This window comes from Artibeus jamaicensis, unplaced genomic scaffold (genome assembly GCF_021234435.1).
Source record: "Artibeus jamaicensis isolate MK-2021 breed Jamaican fruit bat unplaced genomic scaffold, CSHL_Jam_final contig_384, whole genome shotgun sequence".
NCBI lineage: Eukaryota > Metazoa > Chordata > Mammalia > Chiroptera > Phyllostomidae > Artibeus > Artibeus jamaicensis.
The window spans coordinates 2,121,859-2,146,648 of NW_026521810.1; the positions used below are offsets into that span (position 1 = coordinate 2,121,859).

Below are 24,790 nucleotides of genomic sequence, written 5' to 3' on the forward strand. Positions count from 1 at the left end.
GAGGTGGCTTTTGATTATTAAGAAGTTAATTTAAAGCCACCACAAGAAAAGGAATAATAATACCCCAACACCCACAGTTAGAGGATTTGATATAACCATCTTCACACCTTGGCTGTAGTGTGGGACTCTCCCTCTAGAAAAGTTGTCACTCTTGTAGGAGTGAGTAGAGTCCTTTAAAACAGATTCTCTGGGTTTGCGTATTTTATTTTTGTCAGAAACTGAAATTATACACTTACACAATATTAACTATTTAAAATAATATTTTCCTATGTTGTCTTTTTAAAGATAAAACAATATTTTTAAATGTTCTTTTAATCTTTTTTGTTTAGATTTGCTCTGTAGAACAACAGAAGATCAATAAAGCCTGTATGTTATGGTCTGTATGGGAAATATAATTAATATAGCCCATGAATTCACAATTATGTGAGTCATACATAATTCAGCTTCACAGTTTGTGATTAGATATTTATGGTCTGTTAAGAAGGCAGGAAACAGCATATGGAATACTTCATGGTTCTTAAAAACATAATATAATTTTTTAAAGCTATCATAGTGGATAATACCATAAGCATGTTTCATTTTATAGATTTGTTTTAAGACTGAATGGATAAAATGATATAATTTGGGGCCTTTTTCACCAAAGGTTTTTGTGGTTGCTTCTTCAGTGTGTCATTTCCAAGCAGCTTTATTCTAAGTTATCTCAAAAAGCTACTTGATTGCTGATGGAGGCAAAAAACAAAGATCCTGAAGTGATATTCAATACTCCATTGTTGAAGATGACCAGGGAAAGATTTTTAAAGCTCCTTAGTCTTTCCAAATCTCCTCACAAACATTGATACAAGTTATCAAGGAAAACTCAGTTCTGCAGTACCCTGGTGGTGGGACCTGTAGTGCCTGAGCTGAAGCCTCAGTGATCAAAGAGAGGGCATCTGGCAGACAGAGTAGTATGACCACAGGCTCCAAAGTGAAATGACTGCCACAGCCCAGGAATGCACTGGAGGGTGGTGAGAAAAGTGGTTGCCTAGTCTTGACCTGTTTTGTTCTGTGAGCAGTCAAGAGTCTTTGGAAGTTCTAAGCAGAGAGGTGACACAACTGTGCACATGTTTTAGACTGGAATACTTCCAAAACTTTTTTTACACCATCACACATGAAACTGATAACATTTCCCTAGTACTCTGGGGTGAGAGCCGGAGGTCATGACTTCAGCTCACTGGAAGCCCCAAGACAGAGGAAGCACAAACTGTGTGGTAGGATAAAAGTGCCTCAATGATGATTTGGGTAGGAAAGAAATATGTGAAGATACCTGTATTCCAGTCCAGGCAACAAAAGATGGGAACCTACACACAGAAGTAATCAAAATTCAAAGAAGAGAAGAGAATTTAATTAAATGCACATGAATCCTCAAATTTCATGTTATCCCTTATTTTCCCTTACCTAATAAAATTTTAAACAAAATGGCTCAAGTTTCAGCTCTTTTTCTCATTTATTCTTGCTCACTTGTATCTTCTGTGTCTACTCCCACTTGCTTTCCTCAAACTTTGGTGTATTTAGGAATCACCTGCAAATTTTCTGTATACAGAATCCCAGGCCCCAACCAGAGATTCTAATTTCATAGGTCTGACCTGGGGCCCAGACATTTATAGTTGTCCAAGAATTTCTAGTAATTATGCCCTCCACAACCCATACTTTTAGTCTCACTGTTCTGGTATACTTGCTGGGAATGGTAAAAGCAGTGAGAGTTTTACTTTACCAGAAAGCAGGGACTCTTGCTGCTGTTCCCAGTGCTTGTGTTGAATCCTGAAAGTATTCTGCATGTTTATCTGGGACTGGGCTGTGCATGCCATGTCTTGTACCCAGATCCTATTGGCAGCTCTCCCTCAACACATACCAGTTCTCCAGCTGGAAACTTTTCATTCACCATCAAAGTTTTTGTTCAGTCTTCCTGCCTCTCAAGTCTTTGTCCATACCCCCAGCTAGAGCAGTGGGCTCCGTGGGCTTCCTGGTGCCTTGAGTTTCATTACACTTTTGACAATGACTGTGACCCTTTATGTGCTCTCTCCACAAAACCATGACTTATTTAGTTTCCAGTTAAGTGATCTATAAGCATTATTTTAATTGAATTGAAAGCATATAAAGGAGGAAAAAACAAGAGATATGAAAAATCCATTAAACAGGCATGACTACATAAAATATCAAGCATTTATAATAGTTTGAATTTTACTTTATTTAATTGTTGATAGTTTAGGAAAGGTGGTTCAGTGTTTATGCTTGGATCCTCCTTTAAAAACAATTCTTTTCTTATTTTTTCTTATATGTCAAGCTCACTCTTTCTTGGTCATCAGGTTTCCTGGAAGAGGCAATCCACTGTATAGTAAATTCATGCCCTGGAATGAGTGATTACTTTATTCTGAGGACATAAAAAGTACCCTGAATCACCAAAAGACCTGGCTTCAATTAATACAGAGAAAGCTTTTTAATTGTTCTTCTTCACTGCTAATGCTTCACACTGATTAGTAGAGTGTGCTTTCATATTTGGTGAAGTCTTTATGGAGAAGATACAAAGATTATTTGGGATGTATTTTCTTTCAACTGATTCCATACTTTTAAAGATCACACAAAGATATGGAATGGGAGCAAGACAACTCTAATTCTAAGCAGTTCAGATTACAGAAAAAGTTTCCTTACATGGGAATAGAAGTTACGGGATTGACAACTCTTGAAAAAAATAAAACCAATTACAACTTACATAGTGAGTTAACTGTCATAACTTCACCTTATATGTGTAAACATAGACAGGATATATATTTTTATCTGCACAACTAGAAATCTGCTGTCACTGACCACCTACCTACTGATGCCTGATCCCTTTGCTTAAACAGATCATGACCATCTGGATAAAGGGTGTAGCTTATCATTAAACTAGAGTCAGCCAGCAGTCATTGTTCATTTACTCGGTATCACAGTATGCAAAGAACCATGTTAAGCGTGGCTGAACATCAGCCTCTGTTCTCTCCAAGCATCTATCCTGGTCATGAAAGAAAGAAAGTAAACATCCATAGAAGGCCAGCTACATTGACTGCTAGGGTGGAGTCATAGAATACAATAAGAAAAAAGTTTCTGTTGAAATTTTTGTATTTTGAAAACAGCCAAATGACAGATCATCTAAATACAGTCTAATCCCCACCTCCCTTCCCCCAACCACCCAAAGACTGTTGAGATAGTATTAGCTGCCTTGAGTTTTTTATATGTTGACTTTAGAGTGACAGAGTGATGAAGAAAACCTAAATTGCTAGTGACTGTAAAAGCCACTAATTATAGTGCTTTAGATTCACCATCTCTAAATTGGTGATAATCACCATACATTTATGTTAAAATGTAATATGAAGCAACAAAATAACAAGGCAGAACACACCAGTGAATTCTACACATATTTACACATGTGGTTCCATGGAATGGAATCTAATACCTGTCAAACATGACCATGTTTTGGGATATGTTCCAGGTGCTGCATTGGATTTTGAAAACAAAATGATAAACCAAGGCAGGAAACAAATTGACTCCAAACTTTAGGTTTGTGTCCCTCCAAATCTGTCCTCCTCATGTGAGTTCTTTTTCTGAAATACAAATCTGTTCATACTATACCATCATTCCTGTTAACAATTTATGTATTTATATAGTCATTTATTCAAAACACATTAATGACATGTCAGACACTATGCTAAGCTTTGATGACATTCAATTTTTCTTCATGAAGCTTCCACTGGGCTAAATATATATACCAATTATATGATCAAAGATATACTCTCTCATTTTCCCTCTAGCTTATAGAATAAAGTTAAAAATTCAAAACATAACATATAACAGTGTCTTTATTGTTATCTGGCCCATAAACGTTTTATCCTTATCTCCTGTCCTCCAGTTAACACAGTCATTCCACAGTTCCCCAAATATTCCAGCCTGTTTTTTTTTTTATTTCTTTCATGCCTTTGCATGTGGCCTCTTCTTTTCTTCAACATACTTCCCTTTTCTATCTGCTTGGTGAATTCTTTACTTATCCAGGAAGATTTTGCCCAAATGTGCCTTCACTTTTGTGACAGCAGTAGTGATTTCCTTTTCTGCAGTCCCAAAGCATATGCCATTTCCCATTTGTAGCACTTGCAGGGTGTTGCAATGATCTCTTATAACTCATTCTCCTCTTAGACTGTGAACGCTTGAAAGGAGAAGTTTCATCTTATTTGCTTTCATCTTCATTGAGTCCAGCACAGAACTTTACCCAGACTAGATCCTAAGAAAGTGTTGATTGATACTAAATTGTTATTCACAAACATATTAACTAAATATGGAGATTAGGAAAAAGAGACATGCACAGAAAGGGAAGGGAAAATGATTCAGTGATGAAAGCTAATAAGAGTAAGTTCATACTGGGAATACTGAATTCCAATAGTTTTATGTCTGAAGGATCTTTAGAGTTAAGAAATTCAACTAAAATTTCCTAAAATGGAATAAGTCCATTTAGATTATTATTCTGTTGTTTATACTATCACATTGAGGTTCGGAATGAAGATGAGAGACTGTAAACTTTAGGAATGAAATCTCATGTGTTTACATGATGGAGAAATGAACTTACCCCTTTGTCATGCACAGTGCTACTATGACATGCTGTGACATGACCCTGTGCCCAAGGACTTCCTGGACACATACTTCACACCCAGTAAGGCTGTAGACAGTCAGACACCAGCCTGTGCCATTCCCCAGCACTATAAGTTTCTTGTGCTTCAGAAAAATTAAGGTGACTCATATTTGTGGTGACATTTAAAATTATCAGCTATAGTTGACCTATGAAGAGAACAGAGAATGTTTTATTTTTCTCTATTCCTGGGAGACAGTTTGTGTTTGCCTCCCTAAATGGAAGGAGACTACCTTATTTGTGCTTAAGATTTTACTGAAGTGAGGTGGTTTGACTTCATGTCTTTGCAATGAAAGTACCTCGTCGCCCTTTCTTGAGAAACCATGTGCATGTGCTGCACATGATGGACCAAAACAGGGATGTTTGGAACATTTGTCACCAGCCCACATGATGCATCCATGTCATAGACATGCCCACACTTCTTGAACGGGGCACGCCCTGTGCTGAAGCCTCTGGAAACTAGAGGGTATTCTTTTTCCCTTCTGTATTTCACCTGTGCTGGAAGGAAGCAGATTTAAGTTACAGTGAGGTGTCTGGCAGACTTGAGAATCTTTTCTGGTGTCATGTTAAGGATACAAAGCAATGGAAAGATCCTGTGGACATTCATGTAAAATTTATTTTTTATTCTTTCACCAAGGCTGATTTTTTTCAATCATTTCATAATAGAAATTTCTGTTAAATTTTCACATGATGAACTGAAGACTACTCTTTGCCTGGTTCACATTTTGCTCAGTGACTGAAGTGAACATGATCTCAGAAGGAAATGTTTAGGACATTCAAAAAAGACAATATTCTTCAGCCTTTTAAAATCAGTTTTTGAAGAATAAACAAAAAAATCTAAAATCAAGAGGGAGAGAATAAAGTAAGGTTGGCATGAGAAATATAGGAGTTTCAATTCTCTAGCTCATGTTTTATTTTAAAAAATAAAATTCATTGGAAAAAGCCGTGTAGTGGGTATTTTAGTGTTTATTATTCTCCACTTTTGTCTCTAAGTTTAATGCTTTATAATAAAAATGAATTGGAAACATTTTTAGCATAGGATTGAGAGTTTCAAGAAGTAATATGGACATTATAATTGCTTTTGTTACAAATTTCCAACTTGGCCATTTCAAAAAGGCTTGTTAGTTTGTGTTGCTGTATATGTCTTTTCTTTATAAACTGTTACAATTTAGATTCTTAATTAATTCTGGATTTTGCCCTCATTATTTTGTGTTGGATTAATATTGAATTTTGAAGTCTAGTTTAAGAAAAATTAACCCCAAATAATGTAGTTAGCCAATGGTTTATTTTGGGGGTGGGTCTAGCAAGATGCCCCCTCCCCCTGAAGGCTTACTCAGACACTTTCCACTCCCCTCAGTCTCTGTTGTAAGTGTGACAGAGCTCCTACTCATTTCAGTCACAAGCACAAGTGACCAGCTTTGGTCACACCCATCCAGAGGCCTACACTTCATTGTGGCCTCAACTGCAAGGGAGGTGAATGCCAGCAATAGTCTGGTCAGCTGAATAATGTCTCCCAAAGGTTCTCATCTTCAAAATCCACGAACATTTATCTTACTTTGGAAGAGGTACTTCAACAATGTGACTAAGTTAGTATTTTGAGATGGGGATGTGATACTGGATTATCCAGGTGTGCTTGATGACATCACAAGGGTACTGATGAGAGGAAGGCAGAGGGTCTGAGTTAGAGAAGGAGATGTGAACAGGAAGGCAGAGGTCAGAGTGATGCAACCATAAGCTAAGGATTATGAGCAGCCTCCAGAAACCAGAAAAGGCAAAGAGCATATTCTCCCCTAGAGCCTCCAGAAAGAACGCAGCCCTGTTGGAACCTAGATTTTGGACCAGTGAAAATGATTTTAAACTCCTGACCTGTACAATTGTAAGATGATATATTTGTGTTGTAGCAATCACTAAGTTCTTGATAATTTTTTATAGTAGGAGGGAGTCTCCATAGGAGACTAATACAAACTGTCTTGTGATTGAGAAAGGAGGGGCAAGTGCCTTGGCAGTGAAAGAAGACCTTTATCACCTCAGAGATAATCAGGCCCTTGCAAAGCTTGGAAAGAGCAAGGGGTAATTAACAGTGTTGGCTTTGAGTTAGACCCCCTGTGTTAAAATCTGGGAATTGTCATGTATTAGCAGTATAATCTGGAGTACTTGGACCTCTATCTGCCTTTGTTCTCTCATCTGTAAAATGAGAATGATAATAGAATTTGCCTCAGAGGCTTCTTATGAGATGTAACTGATGTAATTCATGCTGTTTGCACAGGTCCTAGCACAGAGTGAAGGTGCCATAAACAATGCCTATTATTATATAAGCCTTCAGCTATTCACAGGCTTTATTATGTGTTTATGGTGGCCAAACTTCATTACCCTATTTAATAATGCACTCTTTCTTTTGGGAACAGCATGAATTACATATTGCTCATGCATATAAATCTAGAATAAATACCTGCCTATTCTAGGGGCAATGGCATTGTGGCTAAATACATAGTCTTGGCTTGGTGGGATTTTTGTCTTTTTTTAATATGGGGAGCAAAAATACCCATTTCTCTTCTATAAGAAACAGGCTTGTTCCTTGCAATGAAATATGTTCATGGTTACCTCTGTAAGCCTTAACTCAGAGAATCCTTAGGTTTTCATTCTTTTGTTTATCCTGTGCTCACAATGAGGAGGCTTTTCCTAAACCGTCAGAAACTGTCTCAGGGTAAGAAGGACTTTGTGCAGTGGTTGGGCATGAGGGTACATGTAGGGTCATTATAACTCTAAAGGTATAAGACTGTAGAAAACTTCATAGATCATGACCAGTAATTGATGTATGGCATCGTCCTCCCTCAATGGATGGGGGAGTTGACTCACAAAAATGTCTTCCTTTTTCATTCTACAGCACCCTCTGACAATGAAGTCTTTTTGGTACTATTAATTATGTCTCCTCAGAGGTGACCCAGCATAAGCTACCATCTAGCTCATACTAAATTTCCCTCTATGGGTAGCATTTGAGTTGGTCAAGTGTATCATTCCAGGTAGAGAGGAGCATATGTGTACAGTGAGGTGAGAAGACAGGAAACAGTAGGGCACGTTTGGGAAATTACAGACTGTTGAGACATATAGCACATGCTGGGTGGAGAGCAGGTAGGAGGTGTGTGAAGAGCTTCAGAAGCCCCACTTAGGAGCTGATCCCAGAGCCCTTCCTTTACCAGAGTATGCAAAGGTGCTATATTAAAATAGACATAGTGTGGTCCCAGAGTTTTTGAAAAACTGGGGAAAACAAGCTGGAGAGTTTCTTTCTTTAGGAATTCTCAGAGCCTAGAGACACCTTTAAAATTTTTCAGAAGTGGATGCAGTACATAAGAAGAAATGCAACTCAGAACTAAGGCATTGAGGGAGGAGAGAGAGAGATCAAATGATACTCAAGATGAAGGATAGAAAACAAGTGGTGACCAATTTGATATTGGGGTGTGGTGCTGAGGAGGTGTGGCAGGGCAGAGAACTTCAATGCAACCTCAGTTTCAAGTTGAAGATTTTATTTAGGCACTAGAGGAATAGAGAAGATGGAACTCATTTTATAGGAAGGTAATAGGTTGTGAATTTATTAAAGACTTGCATTCTTTATGATGCTGACAGGATAGCTCTTGGTGCCAGTGTTCACAGACCTTTGGTAATATGGACCTGGAGTAAGGAGAGCTGTGGGGAAAGCAGGGTGAAGGTGAGTAGTTCCAATCATCTGTATTGACGAAGACCTCCAGAGACAGTAGGGTTTACAAGGATATAAATCATATTCATTTATAAAAATCAACTGATAATGTTGTGGTCATTGGCAGAAGGGTGGGCCATATTTAGCTCTTAAGTGCTGACTCATATTCTGATTAGCACCATTGTCGTGTTTAAATAGAAGCTGTATCTTTTCTTGCAGAATCACTGCTTGTGCAATGACTATGAACAAGTATGTGGAGGAAAATGTATCTCAAAAATCTTACACGACCATCAAGTATTTCATGAAGATGCTGAGCAGTGTCAGCGAGACCCTGATCTTCATCTTCATGGGAGTATCCACTGTTGGGAAGAACCATGAGTGGAACTGGGCCTTTGTCTGCTTCACCCTGGCCTTCTGTCTGATCTGGCGTGCACTGGGTAATGAGTGCGTTGCCCGAAATGAACATACATTGGCTCACTGAAAGAATTGGGCTTTTTTGTCACATCTCTCCTTTGTTGCTGCTCTACTTCATCTTCCTGGGCTTCCTTTCTTTCTTTTTCTCATCCTCTTTATTCTCTTCTCCCTGTTCCTGATCTATTTTTTTCTTCCTCAAGCATCTTTGTAATAGGTCACATTAACCTTTCTTGACTCCTCTGAGTACACATTTTTAAAACATTGTCTTTTACCTAACAGCCTAGTAGTATAAGCAAGGCAAAAGAAAAGGGGGAAATTTTCCTTGGGGCTTATTCTTAAATCCTTCCCCTGTTACAAAAGCACAGGAAACTATTCTGTTTTTACACATTATGTCCTCATACAGTCTGCTTTCTTTGGTTCCATTTTTCTTCTCAGGTGTCTTTGTACTAACTCAGGCCATTAACTGGTTCCGGACGATTCCCCTGACCTTTAAGGATCAGTTCATCATTGCCTATGGAGGGCTCCGAGGGGCCATCTGCTTTGCGCTGGTGTTTCTCCTTCCTGCTGCTGTGTTTCCCAGGAAAAAGCTCTTCATTACGGCTGCAATTGTTGTCATATTCTTTACCGTCTTCATTCTGGTGAGTAGAGTTTTTTCTCCCAGCAAAGTTTCTATCTTCACCAGAAGGAAACTGAATCTTTCAGAGTATTGTAATAAACTTCCTTTACAGGGTGCAACTTTGCAAAGATGTGTTGGAGTTTTAGTACTATAATATGAGGGGAAGTGATATTTCCTTATATCATGGGATTGTGCAGGGGCCTCAGAGAGTCCAGTTTGGTCACCTGGCACACACAGAGGATATAGTATTCAAGGACACTCAGCTAAGTGATCTAAAGTTACCACTGGAAACTTCTGAACTGCATTTGCTAATCTTTGTCATTTGTTTCACTCTTTGACCTAGCACATGTACTCACTAAATGCTAGTTGTGTGACAACCTTTCAACAACTTTTTGACATGAGTTGACTGCTAAACAGTGTGTCCTTTGGAAGAAGGGATGGGTCAATACAAATTTAATGTCGGGAGAACAAATTATGGTAGGGAGAACATGGGCCTGTGTTAGGATTCTGACTTAGTAAGTTCATCAGTCTCTTTAAGTTAATAAACCAGTCCTTAGGAGATTATATTTTGTGGATATTCACTTAATAAATATGTCTTGGACTCCTGCTATCTGCCAGGCAGTGCTTTAGTAGCTTAGGACTCAGGAGTGCACTAATACAGAGATAGCCTTGTCCCTGCAATACTTACATTCCAGGGAGGATGGCAGACACTGGAAAGTAAACATAATAAGAAAATAAATTAGACAGTGTGGTAGGAGGTGAAAGATACTATATAATAAGAAGTCAGGTATGGTGAGACTGGAGTAACCAGGATGGTTATGATTTCAAATAGAATCACTATGGAAGGCAACAATGAAAAAAATGACACTTGAGCAAAGGCTTGTGGGAATGAAGAAAAGAGCTGAGCTGAAGAACATTCTGGGTAAATGGGACTAATGGACAGAGGTCTGCAAGCATGGTGCTCTTGGCCAGTGTGGCTGGAAGGAAGTGGAGTGAAGCTAGGTGAGGAAGATGCTGGAGTTCTAAGTCCTGTCAGGACTTTCAGCTCTTCTCTAAGGGTAGTGGGAGCAATCAGAAGGTTTTACAGAAGCATGATGTATCTTGAGTTACTTTGTTTTTTTTTTTAATTAAATGTATTGGGGTGATATTGGTTAATAAGGTCATATAGGTGTCAAGCGTACATTTCTATGATACATGATCTGTACATTATATTGTATGCCTGCCATCCAAAGTCAAATCATCTTCTGTTACCATATATTTTGCCCTCTTAGCCCTTTACAATCCATAAGTATAGTAAAGCCCTTCCTTCTCATAACCACCATACTGTTGTCTGTTATGAGTTTCAGTTTTATATTCTACCTATGAGTGAAGTCATATGATTATTAGCTTTTTCTAACTGACATGTCACTTAACACAATATTCTCAAAGTCCAATCATGTTGTTGCAAATGGTACTATTTTTCTTTTCATATGGCTGAGTACTATTCCTTAGTGTGTATGTACCCCATCTTCTTTATCCATTCCTCTATTGAAAGACTCCTTGGTGGTATCCATGTCTTGGCCACTGTGAATAATGCTGCAATAAACATAGGAGTACATATATCTTTGCAAATAAGTGTTTTCTGGTTTTGGGGGGTGGTAGATACCCAGAAGAGGGATTGCTGGGTCATGTGGTAACTCTATTCTTGTTTTTTTGAGGAAGTGCCATACTGTTTTCCATAGTGGCTGTGCCAGTGTATATTCCTCTGAGCACTGAGTAGAAACCTTTTTTCCACAACCTCCATAAAAATTCTTGTTATTACCAGTCTTGTTGATAATAGCCATCCTAATAGATGTGAGTGGTATCTCATTGTAATTTTGATTTGCATTTCTCTAATATCTAGTGAAGTTGAAGTATATCTGTTGGCCATTTGTGTGTCTTCTTGGAAGAGTTGTCTGTTTAGGTCTTCTGCCCTGTATTGTTCATTTGTTTGATGTTGAATTGTATGAAATAGTAACATGTTTTGGATATTAACACCTTGTCAGAGCTGTTGTTTATAAATATAATTTCCCATTTGGTTATTTGCCTTTTTGTTTTGTTGTTGGTTTCTTTTGTTGTACAGAAACTTATTGCCATACATTTATTTTTGCCTTTACTTTCTTTGCCTTTGAGGTCAAATCATAAAATTTTTTAAGACAAAAATCCATAAGTTTACTACCTATGTTCTCTTCTATGTAATTTGTTGTTTCAGATTGTATATTTAGGTCTTTGTTCCATTTCGAATTACTTCTTGTACATTGGGTCAAACTGTAATGTAGTTTCATTCTTTTGCATGTGACTTTCCAATTTCCCCAACATCATTTATTTGAAAAGTTTCTTTTCTCCATTGTGTGTTTTTGGCTCTTTTGTCAAAAATTATTTGCCTGTATACATGTGGTTTTATTTCTGGGCTCTTAATTCTGTTCCATTAGTTAGTTTGTCTATTTTTCTGACAATATGCTGTTGTTTTGACTATCATAGTTCTGTAGTATAATTTGAAGTCAGGTAGTGTGATACCTCTAGCTTTGTTCCTTTTTCTCAGAATTTCTTTGGCTACTTGGGGTCTTTTTGTGGTTCCACACAAATCTGATTATTTTTGTGTTCTATTTCATTAAAAAATTACATTAGTTTTTTTTGGATTTTTAAAATATATTTATTAATTATGCCATTACAGTTGTTCTATTTCCCCCCCCTTCATTCCCCTCCACCCTGCACACCCCTCCCCCACCATTCCCCCCTTTAGTTCATGAACACGTGTCTCAAGTTCTTTAGATTCTATATTTCCCCTACTATTCTTGCCCTCCCCCCTATCCATTTTCTACCTACCATGTATGCTACTTATTTTCTGTACCTTCTCCCCCCTTCTCCTTCTCCCACTCCTCTGTTGCTAACCCTCCATGTGATCTTCATTTCTATGGTTCTGCTCCTGATCTAGCTGTCCTCTTAGTTTGCTTTTGTTTTAGGTGTGGTTCTTAATAACTGAGTTTGCTGTCCTTTCACTGTTCATCTTTTTTATCTTCTTTTTCTTAGATAAGTCCCTTTAACATTTCATATAATAAGGGCTTGGTGATGATGAACTCCTTGAATTTGATCTTATCTGAGAAGCACTTTATCTGTCCTTCCATTCTAAATGAAAGCTTTGCTGGATAGATCAATCTTGGTTGTAGGTCTTTGGATTTCATGACTTGGAATACTTCTTTCTAGCCCCTTCTTGCCTGTAAGGTCTCTTTTGAGAAATCAGCTGACAGTCTGATGGGAACTCCTTTGTAGGTGACTGTCCCCTTATGGGGATTGCAGTAAATCTATATATTATTTTCAGTAACATGACCGTTTTAACTATGTTGATTCCTCCAATGCATGAACATGGAAAAGACATTTTTTTTCCAATATCTTTTAATAGTGCTTTGTAGTTTTCAGTATACAGGTTCTTCACATCCTTTGTTAAGTTTACTCCTAAGTACTTTGTTCTTTTTATTGCAATTGCAAAAGGAACTGTTCTTTTTTTTCATTGTTTTTCTTAAGTTTCATTGTTACCATATAGGGAAGCAGTGGATTTCTGTACATTGATTTTGTATCAATGTATACAAAATCAACTTTTGTAGTTTGTACAACTTTACTGCAACTTTACTGTATTTATGATTTCTAGTAGTTTTTTTTGTTGGAGTTCTTAGGGTTTTCTATTAAAGAATCATGTCATCTGCAAAAAGTGACACTTATACGTCTTTCTTCCCAGTTTGGATGCCTTGTATTTTGTCCTCTTGTCTGGTTTCTCTGGATAGTACTTCCAGAAGTATGTTCAATAAGAGTGGTGAGAGTGAGCATCCTTGTCCTGTTCAGACTGTAGACGACTTAGTTTATAAAAGGATTTCCCTGGCCACTGTGAGAATAGATTGGTAGATGAAGGGAAGAAATGGGAAACGCAGTGTGGAGGCCAGTGCTACCATCAAACAAGACCAGTGTGATTGCCACACAGGTGATAAGATGCAGGTGAGAGCCTCAAACACATTCTGAAGTTGAAACCTACAGAATCTCCTAATGAATTATACATAAGGTATGAAGGAGAAAGGAGTCGTGGTGGACTCCAGGTTTTGGCTCAAAGCAGCTAAAAAGACAGACCTGCCCTCCAGTGAGAATGGGAAGGCAGTGGGTCAAGCAGGTAAGAGTGGGAGGTTGGTGGTTGAGTAATAAGCACACTGGATTTAAGGATGGCTATTAAACCTGAAAGTGGAAATAATAAATTACAGGATACCACAAGTCTGGGCTTCAGGAAAGAGCTCAATCATCAGCAGAGAGCTGATATTTGAAGCCATGATACTGGAAATAATTGCCAAGAGAGTAGAAATATGTGTATCAGTGAAACCAAAAGAGAGGACCAGGAACTGGACTCTGGGGCAGCCTGTCTTAAGGCACTGAGAGGGGGAGAAAAGCAACCAAGGAGACTGTAGAGAGGGATAAGAGACAAATAAGAAAAAACAAGAGATGATTTATTTTATTTAAAAATTGTTTGCCATTGAGTCCCACAATGCTTTCTAGGTGCCTGACTTAGGCCTAAACACCTTTTGCATTAACTTGTTTAATCCTCATAACAGTTCTATGGCACAGAACTCAAGGAGGAGTCATCCCTTTTTATAGGTGAAGAAACTAAAACACTGAAACTGAGGTTAAGTACTCTTCCCAAGTTTACATATTCTATAAAAGGTACAACAGGGAGTCAAAATCAATTTGGTATTAACTCTAAATAAAGTCCTAGTAGAATGCAAACTATATGTTAAGTGCTCAGTATTGCAACTCACTGAGCTTATCCTCCATCTTTTTAGTCAATTCTCTAAAAAGCACTTCAACTCTTTATTCATTCATACCTCCCAACACTGGGGACAATAGGCTGTTCTCTCCAAGTAATCCTGGAGAGGAATGCCTTGGGATACCCTCTCCTAAGTCAAGCAATGACCACTTTTTATTATTGTCTTTGTAATCAGCACTTTTGTAATGCCAGTACCACCCACCCATCAGTGATCACTTCCTTGTGGGAGGCACTTGGACAAGGGCTTTCTTGTAGGCATAATCTCATTTCATCCTCAAATAAAACCCTTGAGAAGGAGACCAGTGAGGCTCAAGGAGGGAAAGCAGAATGACCCAATGGCATACACCAGTAAATGACAGAAGCTGAAGTTAAGCCTAGTACTCTGACTCTCTAGACAAGATTTGGACTATTGAGCTACATTGACTTCACTTGCAAAAGACATTATTTACCAGGTTATGGTTAGTAACATTTCCAGTTACAATCATAAATACGAGTTTTGGTTCAAATTTCCCATGCTGGTTTCAGTCTCCTTCTTATACTCAAAGAGACACCTGAGTGTAGAAGAGAGCAAATTTCTTTGCCTTCATCTCTTTGTTGTGATATTTATAGGATCCTTGTAAGTCATTCATTTTGCTACTCTCACACTTTACCTGAGGCAAATTTTTGAAGTGAATCCATTTTGTCTTGAACATTTTCATCTCTAAGGAGCATCACAGGGCATCCCGCTTGAGGGGAAAGTAAGGTAAGGGTGAGTGACTCACTGCCTCTCCTAGGCTGGCTGCCCTTTCCTACCACCCACAGCAAGCTCTGCCAAGGTTTAGTCATGCTCATACTCTTCTCCGTGCTCTCAGAACTTAGTGCCAAATAAAATAATAGAGTCATGTCAGTCTAGTGCAACTAGGAACCAGGTCTTTTGGAGGTAAATATATCAGCTGTTACTGTCTATACACATGCTTTTCAGAGATCTGCAGTTAAAAACCAGCCCCCCCCATACAATATCAGGCATGTGCATTTATAAAATATGATAAAATGACCTAATAGGGAGATATAATTTAGGAGAGGACATACAAATTCAAGCTTACCATTTTTCAGTTATTAGATTCAACAGACATAAAATTGCATTTCTACAATTAGAACAAACATAGCACAGGAAACAGAGGAAAGTATTACAAAAAAGTATACTATTGTTCATTGAGTGTGTGTAGGTGATTTATATAGAGTATCATTATTGCACACTTAATATTTTGACTTTTGGGAATTGTAAGTCAACTGAAGGATATTGGTGAAGTCCCATATTCATTTTGTTCCTCATATTCAAAGCCTACAGACCACTTCACTTTAAATGAATATCTGTATCAATATTTAACTTTGATAAAGAGTTTTTTCCTTTTTTTAAATTTAATTGTTGTTCAAGCACAGTTTTCTGTCTTTTACTCTCATTCCAGCCCACCCTCCCAGTGCACCCCACCTCCCTCCCATTTCCACTCCCTTTAGTTTTTGTCCATGTGTCCTTTATACTTGTTCCTGTGAATCCATCCCCTTTTCCCCTAAAATTCCTTCCCCTCTCCCCTCTGGTCACTGTTCACCTGTTCTCTATTTCAGTGTCTTTGGTTATATTTTGGTTGCTTGTTTGTTTTGTTGTTTAGCTTCCTGCTAAAGGAGAGATCATATGGCATCTGTTTTTCTCCCCTTGGCTTATTTCACTCAGCATAATGCTTTCCAGTTCTACCCATACTGTTGCAAATGGTAGAAGCTCCTGCTGCTTTCTTTCTTTCTTTCCATTGTGTAAATATACTATAGTTTTTTGATCCATTCATTTACTGATGGGCACCTAAGTTGCTTCCAACACTTGGCTGTTGTAAATTGTGCTGCAATAAACATTGGGGTGCATAGGTTCTTCTGGATTGGTGTTTCTGGGTTCTTAGGATATAATCCTAGCAGTGGAATTGCTGGGTCAAAAGGCAGATCCATTTTTAGTTTTCTTAGAAAATTCCATACTATTTTTCATAGTGGTTGTACCAGTCTGCAATCCCACCAACAAAGTTATTAATATACAAATTGAAAAAGCAGAGGTAACAAACAGACTAGTTTACATATATTGGCTACATTTGGTATTGTAAACACATCAAATGAATTCTTCAGTGATGGAGATATATGGGGGTCAGCATTTAAAGTGCAAGCATAACCCTGTGACCAGTATTCTTTAGCAAAACTCTCTTTGATGCCCATGAGGAATAAGAATTACTGTAGTCCTACAGCTACTGCTATCTTCTCCTAACTGTTATTTACCCCACTCTTCTGTTTGCACATATTACAGATGAGTGAATATTGTTTGGTGCCTTGATTCTGACCACTTTCTCTTCCTTCCATTCTCCTACCCACCCCTGGCTTTTAAGAGACTGTGAACATACACATGCACAACACACATATGCACACACTTTCTCTTCAGAAAGGATCTTTTTTCCTCAATGCATTGGTAATTAAGAAACTCAGGGAAGAAGCCTGGAAGGAGATATTTAATGGGTTAAAAACATGGTGGAAAGAATTAGTTATAGTCATAAAATTCTACCTTTTGTTTAAGAGCTATGCATTCTTCAAATTACAACTTTTATGTTGATAGAGATATTATTAAATTTTAAATTGCCTTTCCCCCTTATTTCCATAGTTCTTATATGATGAACTCTTCCATCCAAATAGTGTTGAGTTAGCACTATCTTCTAAAATAGAATTCCATGTGACATGTGGTTTATTATTTGACACCAAGATTTCAAACAAGAATTTTAACATTTCTGGAATTACATTGATAATTAGAGAAAGTAGCTTCTTTATGAAGCATATTAATGTTACCAGATTATAGCTTTCCCTGTGGAATATTGAATGGGTGAACAAGTCTGATTCTTTGGATGTGTAAGTTCATTTTCTTCTAAATAACATGGGTAATGTTATATAAAATATAAGCTGTCTTTCTTGTTTTCAAATTATGTTCAACATCAGGAGTACGTAGAGTCCACTGTTAGCACAGAGGTTGGAGTAAGGCTCTGCATTGGTAGTTTGGTCCAGCTCCTAGCAGCCTCTATGAAACTCAGTTTACTTAGCTCTGAGGTCTGGATGACAATATCTCCTCCCAGGCAATAGAGAAGAAATAAGTATAGATAAACACAGTAGCTGATGCAAGGCACTAACCTGATAATTTAACTGGATGACTTGCCATGTTTAATTATAACATTAAGTAAAATAATAATGAAAGAAAAACTTATCTTTCAATGTAACTTTCTTTGAAAGGAAAAAATGATTAGAGCGCAACAGTTATTATTTAATTAATTCCTACAATTATGTAGCAAATCCTCAGAATTCTGGACATCCACTCAGTGGTTGTCTAGAAGTTCATCAAGTAGCAAGGCTGGCTAGAATTCCAGAGGCAGCAGTCTCTTATTGTCTCCATGGCATATTAGTGTTGTATTTACTGTTATGTTGTTGTCCAGAACAGTGAAGCATCTGGGATTTTACCTTACTTGCAGGTAAACAAGTAAGCCTGTTAAATTTTTGTGGATGTTTTGCAGAAGACACCTGACTCCTGGTCAGAGACAAGAGTTTATTACTCATGGTAAAATCTTTCATGTTGGTTTGTGTCAGTTTTCCACATCCCAAGTCTCTGTGGGGTGACACCAAGGGCCTGTGGTGAATGTCTGCACATATAGTGGGCTGACAGGAGACAGACACTGAGCTTGAGGTCCATCACTCTTTGTCTGCAGTTACCTCACCTCTTAAGTCAGCTTCTTGCAAATGCAGCTTTGAAAATGGCCTAGAAATGTGTGGGACACTCATGACCTGTGGTGGGGTGACCCTCCCTGCAATCAAACACATCTTTGCTGATTTAGCCTCTCACAGTGGAAGTTATAGTGTTCATTATTTTATAGATATCAAGTGAACCTTCAAAAAGCTGCAATTGGTTAAATAAATTGTCATATGTTATATATATTTATAAAAAAGAGGACCCCAAAATACTGGAATTTATTGATAAAAAACGTGTATTTATTCGTACATGTTTAAACTTTACTTACCTTCAAAGTACTCTCAATTTGATGCAATACATCTATTGAGACATTTTTTACACTTATCAATTTTTAAGCTCATCAATTTTGATGCCTTTTAGTGTTTCTGCTGTTTTTTGTTTCACCTCTTCCACATTGGCAAAACATTTCCTTTTGAGGATTTTTTTAACCAGGGAAACAAAAAAAGGTTTTTGGGGGTGAGATAAGGTGACTAGAGGATGGAGCATGGGGATCATGCCTTTTTGTCAAAAACTGCTGAACACTCAGCACAGGTGGGCAGGTGTGCTCCTAAATCACCCACCATGAAATGGGCAAATGCATTGCAAGGGTCTTCAAAAAAACTCACTGAAGCCAAATGCAGCCTCTCACAACAATGCCAGCTGGTACACTGACACAGATAAGTTCCTAGGACACTCACCTAGAGGGGGAATACTTTAGTGCAAGGGGCCCTCCCTCCAAAAGATAATTCTTGTTTTGGGGGCATCCTCCCTCATAGGTAATATAATAATGACACATTCCTATATTTCATTCACATATACCATTACTACATAAAATCCTATGGAATTCAGAAAAATTTATTCTGGTCCTATAATAAAATGAGTAAGATGATTAGAGTGTTTTTTTAAGACAAAAATGTAGGTGAATAATTTAAAATATGAGATAAATAACAATAAAAGACAGTACCAAGGATTTTTGAGCAAATAGGTAAAAGAAAGTAATATATAATTTCATACCAAGGAAGTATGGTTTACATTCCAGACATGCATATTTGTTTGTTAGACATCCATGGAGATGTTGAATAGGTGACTATATATAGGATCTAGAAAGCCAAAGTGTGAGATATAAACTTGAGATGCATCAGTGTATAGATGGCTTTTAAAGCATGAGTCTAGAAGTAACTACTAGGTGTGAGTACAGAAAGAATGTAGAAAAGATGGCATACTGATGACACAGTAAGGGGAGGCATGGTTTAGGGGAGAGTCAGACATGTGACAGCTGATTACTGTGCCCTGTGGTAAGTCCTGAAAGAGAAACAGTGAACTTCCCAGTGAGACTAGTGTAAGGAACATAGACACCTATGGGACACTTTTAGAGTGCTCATTGACTTAATAAATACTGTATGTTCAACTGGGCTTATGATCTTTTTGATCAGGTTTGTAAAGTGAGAAAGGCTTATATCATAGTTTCTTCAGGTTTTCTGAAAATTCCCTGCTAAATAAGCAAAGAAATAGAGGCAGTTTCTATTACTTCATTAAAAAAATAGTTAATTCTAAGAGGAAAAAAAGCAAATCAATATCTTCCAAAAGATCAAGCCAAAGAATGCTCATTACTTAGTACAACAGAAGGTTGTTTGTTTGTTTGTTTGTTTGTTTGTTTTAATGGTACTGAGAGCAGAAAGGCACAGGGCAGTGGAAAACAGACATGGAACAAGGTAGCAAACAAATCTCACATTGCTGTCATGCCTGCTGTTAAATGATTCCCTTCCATCAGGTCTTGCTGTGAGGTGTCCTGTTTAAAGCAGAACGAATGGGTGAAATTTTACTTGGGCTTTGCAAATTATGTTTTGCAGTGGTTTGATGGCAGTCTAAGTTTTTTATTTCTTTTAAGTTTTTAACCTACATGAAGGGGAGCGAGATATTTTTTCTAGGCCTTACCAGGTTTCTCTTCTGACCTAAATTAGAAATTTTCCAATGTGCCTTCTCAAAGGCATTCTTCCCCCTCCCCCTGTTTCTCTCAACCTAAGACCTAGGCTCCTAGAATATAACCTCCAGTGTAGGGAAATTAATATGACACTCACAGATGCCATGTACTCTACTTACAAAATAGATGGACTGAGGAAAGAAGGAAGAAAAGAAAGAAGGGGGAGAGAGGAAGTAAAGCAGAACTTATCAAATAATTCCTACTAAGCATGGCATGACAACTGTAAATAATTCAAAGAGAGAAGCACTACCCACTAAAGGGAACTGTTTAAACAAATACATATTTTTAAAAGACAGCGTTGAAAATAACTGTGGGGGTTGGAGTGCAGGGGGAGGATTGAATGTGGGAGGTGGGGTCGGGATAGAGCAGGGGAGAGTAATGGGGAAAATGAGGACAAACTGTACTTGAACAAAAAGAAAAAAATTAAAAGTAAAAATAAAAGACAGTGCTAGCAATCATCACATAAAATATTTTTTTTATTAATTATAAACTAATTACAAGGCAGGTTAAAGTTTTAGAAACTTGAGTTGATCTGGGCATTACAGGAAGACCATACTTGCTTCCTATAGTTGATCAGTTTTGTTTTATTTGTGACAGTGCATTTATTTTTAGATTATCCATCTAGTGGAAGGAATCATCATAGGGATTGGGACAGGTCCTGTGTCCTATGTTTATTTTTATGTGCTATATTTACATATGCTGGGGCTCACTTATTATTTCCTAAATGAATGGTGACAGAAAAAAACCACATAAAACAGTTCATGTCTTTAGAACACATTATTTAGTTTTAAAAATTACATTGATTTTGTTGATTTTTTTCCTGGAGTTATTATTGAACTAGTAGCTTTATGAAATCCATCTTTTAAAATCATGTGTTTATACCTATTTCATTTACATAATTTATAAATTACAGAATTTGTATTGTTTGGAAAACTGTTATTACCTCTTACATTATTTCAAAGTGGCAGACTTTGAAAGTGATACAAATGCAATGAAAGGTGGGTCACACCAAATTTGCTCAAAATCATTTTACACTTCAGATAGTTAAAGTGAAAATGAAAAATACCTACAACTGGACTGGTGAAATAAAACAAATGGTTAAATCTTTTTAAATGTGAGCATGTGTATGTGTCAGTTAGTTTGTTTTATCAAAGGCATTCTTAAAGACTTAAAGATGTGTGGAAATATGAGATGGAAATCAAATGTATGACAGGGAACATATCTCAACATATCCACACCCCTTCCTCTAAAATTCAATAACCCCTCTTATTCATATATTCTTTATGCTAAGTAGTGGTGGCCATCTAATTACCAAGCAAGAAACTCAGGGATTTTCACTCCTCTCCTCCTCACCTGGCCTATTTTAATAATAGTGTAACATAATTTAAAATATATTAGCTTCTAGTTTGTTGTGATATTTGTAAGTATGCTTTTTCTAAATTTTTATCTTTCTAATTACTCTTCCAGACTGATTTAGAACTACTTTCTTATTTTGCCCTCTCAAGGTCTGTTAAAAATCCTTTGGAACATATTATTGGAATTGTATTGCATGTACACTGAAATGAAATTCTCATCATAATATTAAGTAATCAGATCTAAGAACTGTATGTGTCATATTTTTTAGTATCTTTACTAAATAATATGTATATTTATATATTCTATATATTCTATATATTCTATATATATGAATATATCACAAAATGAGAGTGAGAGAATATACATACAAATACATATATATTTAGTATTTATATAGTATACTGCTATATATCTAATGTATTATTTATATACTGGTACATGCTATTATATATATTCTGTCTTCACATATAAATACAGACATAGAAATAGATATAAGTATAGTTTTCATTGCTATTGTGTAGGTGTTTATCATTTCCTTTTTAATTAGTATATGGGATGGATTTGTGTATGTTGATTTTATTTAGGGTCAGTTCATTAAACTTTCTTGGTATTTTTAAATCAAAAAGAATTTAGATATTGTGGAACAAAAAGAATAGATTCATGAGCAACACATATGTTGTCACTTCATTTTCAGTGTCTATTCTTCCACCTCTGGGTGTTCTTATCTAATTGATTGTGACAGGCAGAACTGTGTTGAATAGCAGATTTGGAACTATCCTTGTGTCATTTCTAGTTTTTATGAAAATGCCTTTAATATTTTTTATTAAATCAGTTGTTTACTTTAAATTTCTGGCAAATACTTTTTATTATGTTAAGGAATTGTTTTTTCTTCCTTGCTTGCCAAATATCTTATGGTTCTCTTCATTTCTTAAGGTCATAGTGAAACATGTCCAAACCCACTCTGTGCCCTTTCTTATTGCTGATCCTTTGCCCATGTTTAGTCTCTGCTATGATTTGTTTCCAACATGTTTAAGACTCTTATCCAATTTCCTCTACCCCGAGCCTTCCTTGGCCTGCTACCCGTGTATTTCTTTCATTCTTTCTTTGCTTACTCTACAACTGTTTCTGGTATATTTTTCTCCCCATAAGACTTATCAAGTCCTAAGCTGAGATCCTTTACTATTCATTTTTGTATCCCAGTTGACCAAGCTCTTGACATGTATAAAATAGATGCTCAGTTAAAATTGCTTTAATAAATTAATGAATGTAAGGATCACTGAAAAGTTTTTTGTGGATAACACAAGCAGTTAATTCTTCTGAGTTGGATAATATTTTATTATTTTTTAGTATTTCTTTCTATTTCTCAGAATTACATTTTTTTATATTTTTGCATTTTGTCCATTGTTTTGTTTTTAGTAGCTGATGTTAGGATATAGCTCTCTGAAAAAATGCCAGCTATTGAAGAGGAAGATAAAACTAACAAAATGTTATATACTTTGTGTTAAATCTTGGGGGGCAAGATACCTTTTGTTGGTTATCAAAGCTTAGGAAAATAAAAATTATTGAATTTTGATATTATCTTATAAGGAAATTCATTTTTTGTACATGCAGGGAATAACCATTCGACCACTAGTGGAGTTTCTTGATGTTAAGAGAGCCAATAAAAAGCAACAAGCTGTCAGTGAAGAAATCCACTGTCGGGTAGGTTTTAATGTAGTATAATGATTTAAATGATTAAAAAAATTGTTGGATTCAGTCACAAAGTTTGACAATATGGTGCTCATTACATGAAGAAGAGAGAAATGGCAGAAGCCAAAAAAAAAAAAAGGATGAAAAAGACATGAGCTGGAGGTGGAGAATGAACATAGCTTCATGGTGGCTTCTCCAAGTTAGCTTGCTAAACTCCTCAGGAATCCCCCGTATCACTTCCTTCAATATGAATTTGTTTATACTAGAAAATTAGCATCATATTTTTAAAAATTGTGAATAACTGTTAAAGATGAGAATAATAATCTAAGAATTGCTTAATATCCATAGGACAAACATCTCATCATTTTGTTTGAAGATTATTGTATTGCTTTCAGTAAAAAAACACACACACACACACAAAGCAAAAACCAGTAGTCTTTGAAGTTTAGGCATGGTGTAAAAAGAATAGAAATTATTGCTTTTAGGTAAAAGTTAATAAATGAGCCTGCTCTTTTCATTTTAGTTTTTTGATCATGTGAAGACTGGAATTGAAGATGTTTGTGGACATTGGGGTCACAACTATTGGAGAGACAAGTAAGAAGGCCTGATGCCATTGCATTATGAAGTGGCTCTGAATGACTCCAGAAGGAGCACTTGTTGACTTGTGTTATTTTTCAGAGTTGTAATGTTTCCTATGTTGTGCCAGAGTGTTTTGTTTTGGATAAAATTCAACTATAATAGAGACCTGGAACAATAGTGGCTTTAACAAGATAGAAGCTTATTTCCCTCTGATATAAATAACCAGAGGCAGGCAATGTAGGTTTCATAGATGAGTTCTGCTCTACAGACTCCTCATTGGTTCCAGGACCCTCCTGTCTAATTGATGCTACTAATAGCTTCTGTTTCCAAAGTTTCCTCTTAGACCCAAATGACTGCTTCAGCAATAGCTATCATGCACACATTCCAGGCTGAATGTAGGGAGAAAGGTAACAAAGAGACAAAGAATATCTACTAGAATATGCCCTAGAATATGTACAAAGAAATTGCACTTCTTCTAAACAAAGATATCAGAAATTCACACACAATTCTTCCAGTTATATCGCATGGCCTGGCCTTTCACACCTGGGGCTCAGTCATATGAACATTTATTACTGAAAGGGAAACTGAGGAATGGAGACTATTTGGTTAAAAAACTGGGGGTTCCACTACTATTTGTTCTATCAAATATGTTAAGAACACCTGAGGACATAAATAGACTAACAGAAATAACAAATATTTTTAAAGCTATTCTTAGCTGAAAGATTATGTGCACTTACATAAATGTCTATCATTTATCATCTATCATCCATCTATCTATTTATCTATCATCTACCTGTTTATAATCTCTACCTATCATCTATCTATGTTTTTTACCTCTAAAGAGACTAGATAAATAAGATTCAGTGTCTCTCTTCAGGTACCATATAGTTGAAGTGGAAAAGGTAGACTAGCATGCAGAACTGTGGCTGGCAAAGACTTGGGAAGGAGACAGCGGTTCAGCTGGTTCCTGAACACAAGACAGGTTCTAAGCTATAATTGGTAGATGCCTCCTGCCCTTCTGCCTTGTCTTTCCTAACTTGCTAACAGACATTCTCACCCCTGCTAATTAACATGAAGTTAACCAACCTACCAGTTTATGTAATTTAACATAAAGGAATTTTAAAGCATTTACTGACTGTTTGTTCACATGTTCTGACATGATACTATACTACATGAGAAGTATAAA

At 36.8% G+C, this 24,790-nt stretch overlaps 1 protein-coding gene across 1 annotated transcript in view; it reads left to right on the forward strand.

Annotated features, from left to right (window-relative positions):
• Positions 1-24,790, forward strand: part of SLC9A2 (solute carrier family 9 member A2) — a 111,928-nt gene that overhangs the window by 67,266 nt on the left and 19,872 nt on the right. Inside the window, exons 4-7 of the mRNA XM_037143392.2 lie at positions 8,598-8,815; positions 9,228-9,430; positions 22,948-23,037; positions 23,549-23,619. Coding sequence (XP_036999287.2) covers positions 8,598-8,815; positions 9,228-9,430; positions 22,948-23,037; positions 23,549-23,619 — 582 coding nt within the window. The remainder of the gene's footprint in view (positions 1-8,597; positions 8,816-9,227; positions 9,431-22,947; positions 23,038-23,548; positions 23,620-24,790) is intronic.